The sequence below is a fragment of the Nicotiana tomentosiformis genome, chromosome 5 (assembly GCF_000390325.3).
Source record: "Nicotiana tomentosiformis chromosome 5, ASM39032v3, whole genome shotgun sequence".
NCBI classification, from domain to species: Eukaryota; Viridiplantae; Streptophyta; class Magnoliopsida; order Solanales; family Solanaceae; genus Nicotiana; species Nicotiana tomentosiformis.
Genome location: NC_090816.1, coordinates 26387689 through 26405177, shown reverse-complemented (window position 1 = coordinate 26405177; position 17489 = coordinate 26387689). Strand labels below are relative to the sequence as shown.

The window sequence follows — 17489 nt, the reverse complement described above, 5'->3', positions numbered from 1 at the left end:
GTCTGTTGCGGCGTGCAACCCGATCCTCCAATCTGTTGCGGCGTGCAACCCGATCCTCCAATATTAACTTTTCATAAGTCTGTTGCGGCGTGCAACCCGATCCTCCAATATTTTCATTTCAATCAATTCTTATAGAAGAAATTTTTCCAATAAATGCAACAATTAATATGAAATTATAAGACAACAAGCATACATTAAATATAATTTAATCATGAAACAGACAAGATTAAATAACAAATTATTATAGAAGTCAGGGAGAAAATAGACAGTTTAATATTTAATATGCTAAATGTCAAATAACAATTAAGACACATAATTCAAGTAGCATGTAACAATTAATGCAGGAATTCAAAAATTAATATTTGGCAAAGAATATGAAAGAAATAATTATTATAATAATTAATTCATGATTTAAAATAATTTATAATTTTTCAAGTAAGCAGGCAAATAATTAATTTGACGACGTATAGATACTCGTCACCTCGCCTATAAGTCATTCACATACACTTCACATAACAATTAAATTAAGGGTTCTATTCCCTCAAGTCAAGGTTAACCACGACACTTACCTCGCTTTGCAAATTCCAAATCAATTATTCAACCACAGCTTTTCCTTTTAAATTTGCCTTTGAAAGCTTCAAATCTATTCACAAACAATTCAATATATTCAATACTAATCATAGGAATTAATTCCATATGAATTTACAAATTTTCCGAATAAAAATTTAAAATTCATTAAAATATTTGACAGTAGGACCCACGTCTCAAATCCTCAAAAACTTGCGAAATCCGAACACCCGTTCCGATACGAGTTCAACCATACCAAATTTGTCCAATTCCGATATCAAATGGACCTTCAAATCTTAAATTTTTGTTTTTGGAAGATTTTATAAAAATCTGATTTTTCTTCCATAAATTCACGGATTCATGATATAAATGATTATGAAATCATGAAATATAATCAATATAGGATAAGGAACACTTACCCCAATGTTTTCCCATAAAAATCGCCCAAAAATCGCCTTACCCGAGCTCAAAAATGGGAAAGAATTGAAAATAAGTCGAAACCCCATTTCGAGAACTTAAGTTCTGTTTCTGGGATTTTTACCCTTCGCGAACATGGTCAGTGCCTCGCGTTCACGAAGCACAATTATGTGCTGTCAAATTTTACTCTTCGCGAACGCGATGCAGGCCTGGCTTGGCCTTCGCGAATGCGAAGGCTAATTTTCCTAGCCAGTCTCTTTCCCTTCGCGAACGCGAGGCTTCTATCGCGAAGGCGAAGCTTTGAACCTCAAGCCTTCACGAACGCAGTCACTATGTCGCGAACGCGAAGTACAAGACGTGCCAGCCCAAAATACGGACCCGAGGTCAATAAATCCAACATCAGTAATTTCTTAGAAATTATTAAGCTTTTAAGCTTTTAATTTTTTTATCAAAATTCCATAACTTGGGCTAGGGACCTCGGAATTCGATTCCGGGCATACGTCCAAGTCCCAAATCACGATACGGACCTACTAGAATTTTTAAAATACTGATCCGGGTCCGTTTGCTCAAAATATTGACCAAAGTCAACTTAGTTGAGTTTTAAAGCTCTATTTCCCATTTTAATCTATTTTTCACATAAAAACTTTTCAAAAAATTGTACGGACTGTGCACACAAGTCAAGGAATGATAAATGGTTCTTTTCAAGGTCTTAAAACACAAAATTACTTATTAAATTTAAAGATGACATTTTGGGTCATCACACTTTTGAGTTTAAATTTTGTGTACTAACAATGTATTATTTATGCAATCAGAATATTTATAAGATTTTAGAAGTACAACTCTTAGATAAACATTAATTAGTAATCTCATAATTAAAAGGATAGTCAGAAAAAAACCTGTTTTGTTGGGCTAAACTACATTAACAGGGTATATAAATTAAATCTATGCATTTTTATTTATGGTTGACCATTCTTCACTAATTGCTAGTTGTTGCAAAATGTTTATATTTATTTACCCTTAAAATTGGACAACAATTAAATTTGTGAATGGTTTTGAGGATACGCGGATTTATTTAACACAAAGCAGTAAATAAAGATAAATTAAATAAATAAAGATAAAGTAAGTTCAAACCACACGAGGAAGACGATTTAAACCTTACTGAAATATTTGCACTCGATCTGGGATCGTAACAACAAGCACTGATGAACGAAAAGAGAATAACTAATAACAGAAAAATAATGATATATTGCTTTGGAATGAGTGTTGCAACGTACTTTATGAATTATCAGACCCCATTTATATAGTGGAGGAGTCTTACTTTAGGTATAATTCTACAAAAGGTAAAAAAATCTTTTGATTTACTTATTGCCGATTATTTATCGGTACGTGCCGAGATTCCCGCCGTAATATTCGGCCAGTCACATATATTTCGGTCTTCCGTTGACTATGCTGACAATGTTACTTCAAACTCGTTTGAGGTTAGGACCGATTCCGAGATTATGGCCCCGATATTCTCGAAGGCAGGAGTCCTGTCTCCGAGTTCTAGCCCGGTGGGACTCGTGGTCGATCTTCAGTCCTCTATTGTCATGTCTTGAGCCTGGCTCACTATGTCGGAGGCTACGATGAACCACGAGCTCTATTTTGACCATATACAGATAGTCCCTCGTTTTTCGGAGAGTAGACGATGAGAATCGACATGAGCTTCCGATCCTCACTTTGATACACCGTGACAAAAACGACAAAACAACCGAAATGTCTCGTCAGTCAAGTCCTGATGGCATTAAAAGCATGTCAGTCATCGGTCGACCATTCCTGGATGCAAACCGTCGCTGAAATACTATAAATACCTCCTCCTTTGCTTATTTTAACTTTAAATTCAAACCTTCTACCCTCGTACCCTTAAGATTTCAATATTTTCTAGCACTTTCACTCCAGTTATCTGAAATCTTCTGCAAGAACTCTTGTTTATCTTCATCTCAAGCCAATAAGTACAATCCTTCAACTTTCTTTCTTTCTCCATTTTTCCTTCATCTTTTAAAGAAATGGCAAAGACTTCCAAAACCGTTCCCCAGAAAGACACCCCTTCTACTTCACGGCCGGCTACTGAGGCCGAGGAGACTGTTTCGCGTACTGCCGTCGATGAACCAGTACCGGAACCCCCTTTGAAAATGTTCATCCTTATAGGATGCTTGGTCAACGCCGATTTTAAGGTTGAAAAACCTTTCTCCGTTCAAGGCCGGTGTGATGAGGTCTTGAGGTACATATGCTCGATCACTGAAGAAGTCCTCCCTACGGTCCGAAAAAACTTCAACTGGGCCGGTAAGGGCATAGTGATCCCTGACCCCGATGGATCCATTACCACCCACGTCCAGGGATACCAAAGTATTTACACTTATCCCATTACATTGGGCCCGATGGACCCGGTCATCGTTGATTTCTGTAATAGGTACGGGGTATGCCTCGGTCTGATTCAACCTTCTTTTTGGAGGATCGTGATCCTCCTCCGGTTCTTTGTGATCAGAATCGATGTGTGCTCGCTCACTATCGACCATCTTCTATGCTTGTACAATCCCCAAATCTTCTCGGAGGACTGATAAAGCTTATGCGCTGGGCCAGCAAAGCCCCGTTCTAGAGCATTAATGAAGACCGGGATCGAGGCTGGCATGGCCGTTTTGTCCGAGTGAGGACTCCGAACCTGATCCCAGCTGAGCGCATGCCATTCTCGGAGAAGTGGAATATATCACATAAGTACAATTTTATTTTCGAAAGTCGATTTTATACTTATTTCCTTCTTTATTATAGGTGTTTTGTGGTGGTGCAACCATTGCTTGGGTCCCGAATATCATTCCTCGACTCTAGGAGTGGGTAGAGGGTATCATATCACAGATGCCCTACTCCGAGCGCTCATGGAACAAGCTCTTGAAGGGCTGTTGGGAGGCTCGTTCCCATGGTGAGACTCCTTTCCTGAGTAGGTAATATTTGGATTCCTCTTTTATCATTAAGTCCTCACTCCCTTTACTTCTCTTTGCAGGTTTATCCAAGGATGTCGAACTGAGGCCTCTAGCCTGTAGTGAGGACTTACCTATCGAGTCCCCTGCTCCGAGACATGCTAAAGAGAATAAAAGAAAAAGGGCTCCAATTTCCCCGATATCGGAGAAAAAGAAAACAAAAAGAAGGCTGGTGCGCAAGTCAAAAGACAGCACCAGTGCCCGAGCTGAGAGACGAATCCGAAGAGCATTTGTCTTGATGGCCTATGTGCCATCGCAACTCGAAGGGAAAGGGGCCTCCAAACCAGAGAACCTCCAGATCGGCCTTCCTCAATCTAGAGAGGCCGACGAGGATCGCGGGGCCGATGCTTCCCCGAAAGTACTCAGTGTGGTAGACATCACCGAGTTACCCTCATTCATCGAGTCCATGTATAATGAGTCCCAAACGGTGAAAGAACGCCCCAGTGAGGGGGTCCATGGGGCGGACGACCACTTTCGCGGCGTTTTTGATGGTATGGATTCTACCGCCACGGAGGCCGTCACCGGATTGGGTGACATAGAGGTGCCGAAGAAGAGTCCATCTTCGGGAGCAAGCAGGCCTTCCTCAAGCTAGAAACTGACCAACCGGTTCCCAACTCCGAGTGTGGATCCTGTCCGGAAACGGTCTATCATCATCTCCATTCCGGAGTATGCCCGGGTCCTCTCTGCCCCCGTATGGGTGGCCAGCTACCTTTGGTGTCTGGTGACTGAGAAAGACCAATCCAAGATGAACGAGATAGATATGCCATGCCTGTTCAACGAAGCACAACAGGCACTATACCAGGTAACTTTAGATATATCTCGATGACTTTAATTCGTATTTAGACTAATTCATAGATAACCTTAATATTTTTCTTTTGTGTTTGTAGGCCTCGGTGCTTTACCATGAAAATTTCCTTCGATATCGGGACGAGTTGAACCAACTCAAATTCGATGTCCGAGGGCTCACTGAGAAGAGAGATACTTACAGCCTCCTCAGCGAGCAGCGTGGAGGGGAGGCTAAGAGCCTCCGAGCGGAGTTGGAGGTGGCTCAAAAGGAGCATGCCGACTTGGTCGTACAGGTAAATATATTTGAAGTTAGTGACGATGAGCTAGACACGGTGACTAATGGTCGGAATCCATAGGTCCAACAGAAAATCGATCGGATCGACCAACTCTGAGCTGATATGGATGCAGTTAAGGTCGAGGCCGAAGAATAGAGAGTCAGGATGGACCGCCTGGCCTCGAAAAAGGAGACTTTTCGGGCGCAACTAATTTCGGCAGAGGTCCAGCTTCAGGCAGCAAAGGAAAATGCCGAGGTGTGGGCCTAAAAAGTTGAGGAGCTCCGGTCTCAGCTACGCTCGGCCGTCTCCGATCCAGAAACTCTTGCCAAGGAGCTAGAAACAGCCAAGTTGGTGGTTGCGGTGATCAAAGCAGATACCAACGAGATAGTGGCTCAATATAAGGCCGATGCCGAGGCGGCCCAAGATTGACTGAAAGACGTCGTCAAGCACATGAAGTTGTAATCCCGAAGAGAGGCCCTCAAGGAAATTCATGCTCGGGGTTTTGACTTATCGGCTGAGAACGAGAGTGCTAAGTGACACGAAGCCGAGGCCAAAAAGTTGGTGTATCCTGAGGATGAAAAAGACTCCGAGAGTTCGAGCGGATCCGAGGGTGGAGGGGACTCCGAAGACCCTGGCGATGAGGCGGGCTTCGGTGAAGATTAGGCCGTTTAAGTGCCTTGTATTTTCCTTTGTTTTTGTATTTTTGTACTTTGTACTTTTTATTAAGGCCGTTTGGCCATTGTAAAAACTTTATATATATATATATATATATATATATAGGGTAAGTGGTTCGCGTCCGGAGAGGTTTTGGAATGAATTGGAACACTTAGTTCCATATTTTAAAGCTTAAGTTAAAATAGTTGACCGGATGTTGACTTATATATAAATGAATCTGATTCTGAAAATTGAAATAGGTCTATTATGTCATTTATGACTTTTTTATCTGAGGTCAATCGAACTTGATTTGATAGGTTTCGACATCGAATGTAGAAGTCGAAAATTCTTAGTTTTATTATGCTTGAATTCGGGTGTGATTCATGGTTTTAGTTTGTTTGATGTGATTTGAGGATTCAAAAAAGTTCGTATGATATTTTAGGAATTGTTGGTGTATTTGGTTGAGGTCTCAGGTTCTTGGGTGAGTTTCGGATGGTTAACGGATCAAATTTAGACTCAGAAGAAATATGGAAATTTCTGTCTTCTGGTGTGATCACACCTTTGAGGGATTGGCCGCAGGTGCGATGCCGCAAATGTGGATCGTTTTACGTAGAAGCGGATATGGGTTGTCCTAGGCAAGACACAGGTGCGAGGGGTTGACCGCATTTGCGAGCCCGCAGGTACGAGCGAGGCTCCGTAGATGCGGAGTTGAGGAAGAGGCCTATTTTCGCAGAAGCGGATGGAAGGCCGCAGAAGCGGCGCCGCAAGTGCTGGACAAGGAATGCAGATGTGGGCCTCGGGAAATTAAGTGGCTTCCGCAGAAGCGGTTTCGCAGGTGCTGATATGCGGTCGCAGGTACGTAAAACCTGGATAGAATGTTAAAAACAAGGGTTCACGATTTTGGCTTGATTTCTAACATTTCCAACACTGGTTGAGGCGATCTTTGAGCGAGAAATCATGGAAAATCTTGAGGTAAGTAACTTGTCATTATGTTAGTCAATAATATTGGATTATCATTGAGTATTTCGACTAGATTACATGTTTTTAGGCAAAATTAAAGGATTTGGGCCTAGGGATTTCATAATAAGAATATAAGATTTAAAGGTCGAGTTGATGTCGGATTTTGGTAAAATTTATATTGTTATACTTGTGGTTGAATGTGCGTTCATATTTTGTAACTTTTGTCAGGTTCCGAGACATGGGCCCCACAGGCGATATTTGAGTGCAATTTTGGTTTTTGTTGGAAAATTTTTATTTTCATATGGAATTAATTCCTATAATTTGTATTGTCTTAATCGAATTAATTGTGACTAGATTCGAGGCGTTAGGAGGCCGATAAGCAAGGCAAGGGCATAGCAGAATAAAGAATTTCACGGGTTAAGGTAAGTAACAGTTCTAAATTTGATCCTAAGGGTATGAAACTCTGGATTATATGTTATATGATTGGTTTTGAGATGACGTGCATGCTAGGTGACGGGTGTGTGGGCGTGCACCGTAGGAATTATGACTTGATCAATTCCATGGAACTGTGTAGTTGAATAATCTGTTGATATCCGTACATTGTTCACGTATTAGAGAAATCGAACTATAAATCATGTTTAAACCATATGTTGACACGGTAGGGACCCACAGAGGTCGTGTACATGTTGAACTATCTGGTAAATTGCTATTTTGTACTTAGTCGCAGTTTTACTTGCACATTACATCTCAATCTCTATTGTTCATTATTGATGCATCATACCATTGCTGTTTTGGCTACTTATCATGATTTCTGAGAGCCCGAGAGACTGGAGAGGTTGATGATTGAGTGAGGCCGAGGGCCTGATTGTGAAGATATTATGGGATCGGGTTGCACGCCGCAGCATGTTTCATTGATTTATGCCATGATTGGCTTGTTATAGCGCTTGGTTAAAGGAGCCCCTCCGGAGTCTGTACACACCCCCGGTGAGCGCAGGTACATACTGAGTGCGAGTGCCGAGTGCTGAGTGATTGAGAGAAATGAGTGATTGTGAGGAAAGAATGATTGTGAGGTTGGAGTAAATGAGAGGACTGGGTGACTGTTGATCTGAGAGGATGCATTGATTTCATTATTGTTGCACTTCAGCTGTCATATATCACTGTTTTGGAAAATTTTGAGAGATATTATCTTCTGTTTCAGTTGAACTTGATATGAAATTTCTGTTTGGGCATTAATTGTTGAACTTGAAAGCTTGCCTACTTTCTTATGTTGGAAATTACTGTAGTTGGACTTAGCTGTGAAGATCGTCACTACTTTCAGTTCTTTATTTAGTATTGTTACTTATTGAGTTAGTTGTACTCATACTACACCATGCACTTCGTGTGCAGATCCAGGTGTTCTCGGACATAGTGGGTGTTGATTTTCTTAGCGTAGTTGATTTTACAAAGATTCCGAGGTAGTTGCTGGTGTTTCGCAGACCTTGTCTCTCTTTTCTTTCAGTTGATTATACTGTTCTATATTTTCTAGACAGTGTTTTTATCAGTCAGACTATGTTATCATTTAGATGCTCATGTACTCAGTGACACCGAATTTTGGGAGTGTATTTTATATCAGTATGCGTGAAGTTTTTCTATTAAATTTGTACATTATGTTTTCAAACTTAAAGGAAATTGTGGTTTATCGAGATTGTCGGCTTGCCTAGTACCACGATAGGCGCCATCATGACAGGTTAGGATTTTGGGTCGTGACAAGTTGGTATCAGATCCTATGTTACATAGGTCTCACGAGTCATGAGAAGGTTTAGTAGAGTCTTGCAGATCGGTACAGAGATGTCTGTACTTATATTTGAGAGGCTGACGAACCCTTAGGAAAATTTTACTTTCTTGTATTCTATTGTGTGATTTTTTTGATTTCGGAAACTATATTTCTATTATTCTATTCTCTTATAGACGGTGAGGATACATACTACCGGATCAGACGGTCAACCACTAGTGCCACCAGTTAGGGTCGCGAGAGGCCGGGGCCGTGGTAGAGGCCGGGGTCGAGGTCGAAGTGTAGCTCGTACAACAGTTGGAGTGGAACTTGTAGAACCACCAGTTGCTCCAGCTCAGAAGAAAATTCCAGATATAGTTGAGCCGGCGGGACAAGCTCAGGCACCAGTTGTGCATATTGTGATTCCGGGCCTTTAGGAGGCTCTAGCATAGATATTGACTGTTTGCACAGGCCTTGATCAGGTGGTTTTGGCTCAGTCCGCACCAGGCACTTCTCAGGTCGGGGGTGGTACTCATACCCCTGTTACCCATACTCTAGAGCAGGTAGTGCAGGGACTTCAGATACCGGGGGAACTACCAGCCAGCCGGCTACAACTGCTCAAACCCTGGTAGTCCCCGTAATGGCAGATAATGAGTAGAAGAGACTTGAGAGATTTGGGAGGCTTCAACCTTCATTATTTAGCAGTGCTGAGTGAGAGGATTCTCAGGGTTTCTGGATAAGTGCCAGCGGATACTTCAGACAGCGGCTATTCTAAAGACCAGTGGAGTCTCGTTTACTACTTTTCAGTTTTATAGGGGTGCCTTCAGATGGTGAGAGGATTATGAGAGGTGCAGGCCGGTCGGTGCATTACCACTTATATGGCAGGAGTTCTCTGTTCTTTTTTTAGAGAAGTTCGTGTCGGAGTCTTGTAGGGAGGAACTGCGCAGACAGTTTGAGAAGCTTCGACATGATGGCATACTTGTGACCCAGTACGAGATAAGGTTTTTTGAGTTGTCTCGTCACGCAGTTTGGTTGGTTCCTACTGATAGGAAGAGGATTAGGAGGTTCAGTGATGGCCTCACATATTAGCTGCGGTTACTTATGACTCGGGAGAGGGTATCTGGTGCTATTTTTGATGAGTTAGTTGACATTGCTCGGTAGATAGAGATGGTCAGCAGCCAGAAGCTAGGAGAAAAGGAGGCCAAGAGGCCTCGTGGATCAAGTGGTTTCAGCGGTGTTCTTTTAAGGGGTCAGTTCTACCACATCAGGGGTCGTCCTTACAGACACGCTCAGACGGGTCGTCCAGTTCACTATGGTGCGTCATCTAGCCATGGTTCACACAGTTCTCATTAGGGTCAGTCAACTCTTAGTGCTCTTCCAGCCCAGAGTTCGTCCCGTGCTCCTTCAGTTCAGGGTTCATTTGCACTAGGTGCTTCTAGCGGTTACTCTGGTTCTCAGGGCCAAATTCAATCCTAACCACCACTAGTACCGGGGAGTTTCTTTGAGTGCGGGGAGTTTGGGCATATGTGGAGGCAGTGTCCTCATCGCCTAGGAGGTATAGTGCAGCAGAGGAAGCAGACTACAACTTCAGCACCAGTTACTTTGCCACCCGCTCAGCCAGCTCGGGGTGGGGGTCAGTCAACTAGGGGTCACACAAGAGGGGGAGACCGATCAGGTGGAGGTCACACCCGATTCTATATTTTTCATGCCATGCCAGATACCATTGCTTTAGATGCAGTGATCATATGTATTGTCTCAATGTGCCGCAGGGAAGCTTCTATATTATTCGACCCTGGTTCTACTTATTCATATGTATTTTCGTATTTTGCTCATTATCTCGATATGCCCCGTGAGTCCTTAGTTTCGCCTGTTCGCATATCTACGCCGGTGGGCGATACTATTATTGTGGACCGTGTGTATCGGTCAGGTGTGGTAACTATTGGGGGATTGGAGACTAGAGTTGATCTCTTATCGCTTAGCATGGTTGGTTTCGATGTAATCTTAGGTATGGATTAGTTGTCTACATGTCATTCTATTCCGGACTGTCACGCAAAGACCGTGACGTTGGCGATGCTGGGATTGCCGAAGGTCAAAAGGAGAGGTTCCCTAGATTTTGTTTCCAGTAGGGTAATTTCTTATTTGAAGGCCCAACGTATGGTTGGGAAGGGGTGTTTGTCATATTTGGCCTTTGTGAGAGATGTTGATGCAGATACTCCTACTATTAATTCAGTACCGATAGTGCTATACTTTCCAGATGTATTTCTGTAAACCTACCGGGTATGCCACTCAACAGGGATATTGATTTCGGTATTGACTTGGTGTCGGGCATTCAGCCCATTTCTATTCTTCCGTATCGTATGGCACCAGCTGAGTTGAAAGAATTGATAAAGCAACTTCTGGAACTTCTTGAAAAGGAGTTTATTAGGACTAGTGTGTCGCCTTGGGGTGCACCAGTTCTGTTTGTGAAAAAGAAGGATGGTAGTATGCGGATGTGTATCGACTACATGCAGTTGAACAAATTTACAATCAAGAACAAGTATCTTTTGCCGTGTATTGATGTTTTATTTGACCAGCTTAAGGGAGCAAGGGTGTTCTCTAAAATTGACTTGAGGTTTGGGTATCACCAGTTGAAGATTCAGGACTCGAATATTCTAAAGACATCATTCCGGACCTGTTATGGTCATTATGAGTTCCACGTGATGTCTTTTGGGCTGACCAACGCCCCAACAACATTTATGCACTTGATAAATATTGTATTCCAGTCATATCTTGATCCATTTGTCATAGTGTTTATTGATGATATTCTGGTGTATTCACAGAGTCAGTAGGAACATGCACAATACTTGAGCATTGTACTACATAGGTTGAGGGAGGAAAGACTTTATACCAAATTCTCTAAGTGTGAGTTCTGGCTTAGTTCAGTGGCATTCTTGGGACACATAGTGTCCAATGAAGGAATTAAGGTGGACCCAAAGAAGATAGAGGCAGTTGAAAGTTGGCCCAGACCATCTTCAGCTACTAAGATTCGTAGTTTTCTCGGCTTAGCCAGTTATTATCGCCGCTTTGTGGAGGGCTTCTCGTCTATTGCATCGCCTTTGACTAAATTGACACAGAAGGGTGCTCCATTCAGGTGGTCGGATGAGTGTGAAGAGAGCTTTCAGAAACTCAAGACTACCTTGACCGCAACTCCAGTTCTAGATTTGCCTTCAGCTTTAGGCTCTTATACAGTGTATTGTGATGCTTCTCGGATTGGTATTGGGTGTCTTAATGCAGGAAGGTAGAGTGATTGGTTGTGCTTCGCGTCTGTTGAATCCACATGAAAAGAACTACCCTGTTCATGATTTAGAATTGGCAGCTATTGTCCATGCATTGAAGATTTGGAGGCACTATCTCTATAGTATGTCTTGTGAGGTATTTACAGATCATCGGAGTCTTCAGCACTTATTCAAACAGAAGGATCTAAATTTGAGGCAGTGGAGATGGTTAGAACAGCTAAAGGACTATGATATCACCATTTTGTATCATGCCAATATGGTGGCCGATGCCTTGAGTAGAAAGGCGGTGAGTATGGGTAGCCTTGCATTTATTCCTATTGTTGAAAGGCCTCTTGCAGTTGATGTTCAGGCCCTGGCCAACCATTTCGTGAGATTAGATGATTTGGAGCCCAGCCAGGTTCTGGCTTGTGTGGTTTCTCGGTCTTCTTTATATGATCACATTAGAGAGTGCCAGTATGATGATCCCATTTGTTTGCCCTTAAGGACATAGTTCAGCACGGTGATGCCAGAGATGTCACTATTGGGGATGATAGGGTATTGAGGATGCAGGGTCGTATTTGTGTGTCAAATATAGATGGACTGCATGAATTAATTCTTGAAGAAGCCCATAGTTCGCGGTATTCCATTCATCTAGGTATCCCTAAGATGTACCAAGACTTGAGGCAACACTATTGGTGGAGAAAAATGAAGAAAGATATAGTTGGGTTTGTAGCTCGGTGTTTAAATTGTCAATAGGTGAAGTACGAGCATCAGAGACCGGGCGGATTGCTTCAGAGACTTGAAATTTCGGAGTGGAAGTGGGAGTGAATTACCATGGCCTTCGTAGTCAGGCTCCCACGGACTTTGAGGAAGTTTGATGCTGTTTGGGTGATTGTAAATCGGTTGACCAAGTATGCGCATTGCATTCCAGTTGGAACTACTTATTCTTCGGAGCGGTTGGCTGAGATTTATATCTGCGAGATTGTTCGCCTCCACGGTGTGCTAGTATCCATCATTTCAGATCGGGGTACACAGTTTACATCACAATTTTGGAGGGTAGTACAATGAGAATTAGGTACACAGGTTCAGTTGAGTACATCATTTAACCCTCAGACGGACGGACAGTCCGAGCGCACTATTCAGATATTGGAGGATATGCTACGCGCTTGTGTCATTGATTTCGGGGGTTCTTAGGATCAGTTTCTGCCACTCACGAAGTTTGGTTACAATAACATCTACCAATCGAGCATTCGGATGGATCCGTATGAGGCTTTATATGGGAGACGATGTCGATCTCCAGTGGGTTGGTTTGAGCCGGGTAAGACTAGGCTATTGGGTATTGATTTGGCTCAGGATGCTTTGGAGAAGGTTAAAGTGATTCAGGAGCAGCTTCGCACGGCGCAGTCTAGATAGAAGAGTTATGCCGACAGGAAGGTCTATGATGTTGCTTACATGGTTGGGGAGAAGGTTCTGCTAAATATTTCACCCATGAAAGGCGTGTTGAGGTTCGGGAAGAAGGGCAAGTTGAGCCCTTGGTATATTGGGCCGTTTGAGGTGCCTAAGAAGATTGGAGAGGTGGCTTATGAACTTGCATTGCCGCCTAGTCTATCGAGTGTTCATCCAGTGTTTCATATATCTATGCTCCGGAAGTGTGTTGGGGATCCGCCTCATGGTTTGGATTTCAGCATAGTGCATTTGGATGGTAATTGGACTTATAATGTGGAGCCGGTGTCCATTTTAGACCGACAGGTTTGAAAGTTGAGATCAAAGAACATAGCTTAAGTGAAAGTGCAGTGGAGAGGCCAGCCAGTCAGAGAAGCTACTTGGGAGACTGAACGGGAGATGCGGAGCAAATATCCACACCTATTTGAGGCTCCAGGTTTGATTCTAAACCCATTCGAGGATGAACGTTTGTTTAAGAGGGGGAGAATGTAACGACCCGACCGGTCGTTTTGACTGTTACAATCCCGTTCCCCCATTTACTGCTCAATTTGTACTTTACAGTTGTTATGTGACTTGCCAAGGTAATTGGTTCGGGTCCGGAGAGGTTTTGGAATGAATTGGAACACTTAGCTAGCGTTTGGCCATAGATTCCTAAATTTATTCTGAAAAATCTGATTTTGGTGAAGTTTGATTTGAAGATGAAAATGTGTTGGACATCTGTTTTGGGTGAAGTTTGGTTTGGAAAAACAGAAAACATGACTTATACCCACAAGTTCTAAAAATTATCACAAATACCCAACAGTATCATTATCAATAACATTCATTATATTATCACAAACCATATTCCTGAACATAAATAAATTTGATACAAAATTATCATTTTTATAATGAACTACATGATACACTATTAGATGACCGAGAAGACAAAGCAACATTGTTACAAAATAATAAATGATGGGCACTTTTATAAAATATAAAAGTTTGGGGCAATTTTAAAAAAATATAATAGTGATATTTTGGCCCAAAACCAGCTATGATTTGGCCAAAATATAGGCAAAATCTATGGCCAAACATGTGTTTGCCAAATAAAATCCAAATTTATTTTGGCAAAATCTATGGCCAAACGGGTCCTTAGTTTCAAGGTTTAAAGCTTAAGTTAAATAGTTGACCTGATATTGACTTATATATAAATGGCCCCAGAATAGAGTTTTGATGATTCCAATAGCTCCGTATGGTGATTTTGGACTTAGGAGTGTGTCTGGAAAATTATTTTGAAGTTCGTAGTTAAATTAGGCTTGAATTGGCTAAAATAAAAATTTAAGTTTTGAAGTTTGACCGGGGGGGTTGACATTTTCATATCGGGGTCGGAATTCAATTCTGGAAATTGAAATAGGTCTGTTATGTCATTTATGACTTGTGTGTAAAATTTGAGGTCAATCGGACTTGATTTGATAGGTTTCGGCATCGAATGTAGACGTTGAAAATTCTTAGTTTCATTAAGCATGAATTGGGGTGTGATTCATGGTTTTAGTGTTAGTTGATGTGATTTGAGGATTCAACGAAGTTCGTATGATGTTGTAGGATTTGTTGGTGTATTTGGATGAGGTCCCAAGGGTCTCAGGTGAGTTTCGGATGGTTAACGGATCAAATTCAAACTTAGAAGAAATCTAGAAATTTCTGTCTTCTGGTGTGATCGCACCTGCGAGGAATTGATCGTAGGTAAGATGCCGTATATGTGGCTCATTTTATGCAGAAGCAGATCTGGGTTGTCCTGGGCAGGGCGCAGGTGCGAGGCGTTGACCGCATCTGCGAGCCCACTAGGCTCCGTAGATGCAGAGTTGAGGAAGAGGCATGTTTCCGCATAAGCGGATGGAAGGCCGCAGAAGCGGCGCCGCAAGTGTGGGACAAGGGGCCTAGGTAAATTAAGTGGCTTCCGCAGAAGCGGTTTCGTAGGTGCGGATATGTGGTCGCAGGTGCGGAAAGCCTGGACAGAATGTTAAAAACAAGGGTTCGCGATTTTGGCTTCATTTCTAACATTTCCAACACGGGTTGTGGTGACTTTTGAGCGAGAAATTGTGGGAAATCTTAAGGTAAATCACTTGTGATTGTTGTTCGTCAATAATATTGGATTATCATTGTGTATTTCGACTAGGTTACATGTGTTTGAGGCGAAATTAAAGGATTTGGGCATAGGAATTTAAAAATAAGAATTTAAGATTTGAAGGTCGAGTTGATGTCGGATTTCGGTAATATTGGTATGGTTGGACTTGTGGTTGAATGGGCGTTCATATTTTGTAAGTTTTGTCAGGTTCCGAGATGTGGGTCCCTCGAGCGATATTTTAGTGCAATTTCAGATTTTGTTGGAAAATTTATATTTTCATATGGAATTAATTCCTATAATTTGTATTGACTAAATCGAATAAATTGTAACTAGATTCGAGGAGTTCGGAGGACGATTCGAGAGGCAAGGGCATAGCGCAATAAAGAATTTCACGGGTTGAGATAAGAAACAGTTCTAAATTTAGCCCTGAAGGTATGAAACCCCGGATTATGTGCTATATGGTTGGTTTTGAGGTAATGCGCATGCTAGGTAACGGGTGTGTGGGCGTGCATCATAGGAATTGTGACTTGATCAATTCCATGGAATTGTGTCATTGAATAATCTGTTGATATCCATACATTGTTCATGTATTAGAGAAATCAAAGTAAATCATGTTTAATGCATGTGTTGACACTGAAGAGACCCATATAGGTTGTGTACATGTTGAACTATCGGCTAAATTGCTATTTCGTACTCAGTCGCTGTTTTACTTGCACATTACATCGCAGTCTCTATTGTTCATTTTTGATGCATCATATCATTGCTGTTTGGGCTTCTTATCATGATTTCTGATAGCCCGAGAGACTGGAGAGGTTGATGACTGAATGAGGCCGACGGTGTGACTGTGAGAATATTATGGGATCGGGCTGCACACCGAGGCATATTTTTTTGATTTATGCCATGATTGGCTTATTATAGCGCTTGGGCTGAAGGAGCCCCTCCGGAGTCTGTATACCACCCCGGTGAGCGTAGGTACATACTGAGTGCGAGTGTCGTGTGCTGAGTGATTGAGAGGAATGAGTGACTGTGACGAAAGAGTGACTATGAGGAAAGAGTGATTGTGAGGTTGGAGTGAATGGGAGGACTGAGTGACTGTTGATATGATAGTATGCATTGATTTCATTATTATTGCACTTCAACTGTCATATATCACTGTTTTGGAAAATTCTGAGAGATATTATCTTCTGTTTCAGTTGAACTTGATATGAAATTTTTGTTTGGGCATTAATTGTTGAACTTGAAAGCTTGCCTACTTTCTTATATTGGAAATTACTGTAGCAGGATTTAGCTGTGAAGCTCGTCACTACTTTCAGTTCTTTATTTAGTATTGTTACTTACTGAGTTGGTTGTACTCATACTACACCCTGCACTTCGTGTGCAGATCCAGGTATTCCTGGACATAGTGGGTGTTGATTTTCTTCGCGCAATTGATTTTCCGAAAATTCCGAGGTAGCTGCCGGTGTTTCGCGGACCTTGTCTCTCTTTTATTTCAATTGATTATATTGTTCTATATTTTCTAGATAGTGTTTTTATCAGTCAGACTATGTTATCATTTAGATGCTCATGTACTCAGTGACACCGAGTTTTAGGAGTTTATTTTATATTAGTATGCATGGGTTTTTCTATTAAATTTGTACATTATGATTTCAAACTTAAAGGAAATTGTGGTTTATCGAGATTGTCGGCTTGCCTAGTACCACGATAGGCACCATCACGACAGGTTAGGATTTTGGGTCATGACACTAAGTTTGTTTCCCTTCACTTTATTCTTTATGTTTGCAAAGATTGAAATGCCTTAGCATGTAATAATTAGGCCTTGTTCGGAGGTTCGAACATGCCTTTCTTTCGATATTATTTTGTTTACGATTCGTGGGTGCTCGATATGACCAGAAGCTTTCCCTAAATACTTATAACCTTTTAGATGATAATTTTGCCGAGGGTAGCCTTTTGTACCGGTTTAGAAATTTTGAAGGCCTTATTTTTTGTTACGGGTCTCGGACGTCTCCGAGCCATTTTAATATGACCGTAGCCTTTTTAGTTTGGTTTTGCCCAGTAGGATTGTTACCCCGAGTAATCTGGGATTTCCCAAGATAACAGTCCCTGAATGGGGGTGGCCGTAGCCTTTAAGGTTCGGGCACTGCCTAATAGGTCTTGTGCCCCGGGCTCTGATAGCCCGGACCGTCTGAGTTTGTGTTTGGATGGCAGTCCCCTAGTGAGAGCGATCCTTTGAACCCGGATAAAGGAGGCCCTTGGGCTCGATATCTTTAGGGGATC

At 42.0% G+C, this 17489-nt stretch overlaps 1 protein-coding gene across 1 annotated transcript; it reads left to right on the top strand.

Annotated features, from left to right (window-relative positions):
* Nucleotides 1–10774: 10774 nt before the first annotated feature.
* LOC138892069 (uncharacterized mitochondrial protein AtMg00860-like) lies at nt 10775–11698 on the top strand. The gene is made up of 2 exons (XM_070175762.1): nt 10775–10895; nt 11340–11698. Exons 1-2 carry the CDS (start codon nt 10775–10777, stop codon nt 11696–11698), a joined length of 480 nt encoding a protein of 159 aa, XP_070031863.1.
* Nucleotides 11699–17489: the final 5791 nt, after the last annotated feature.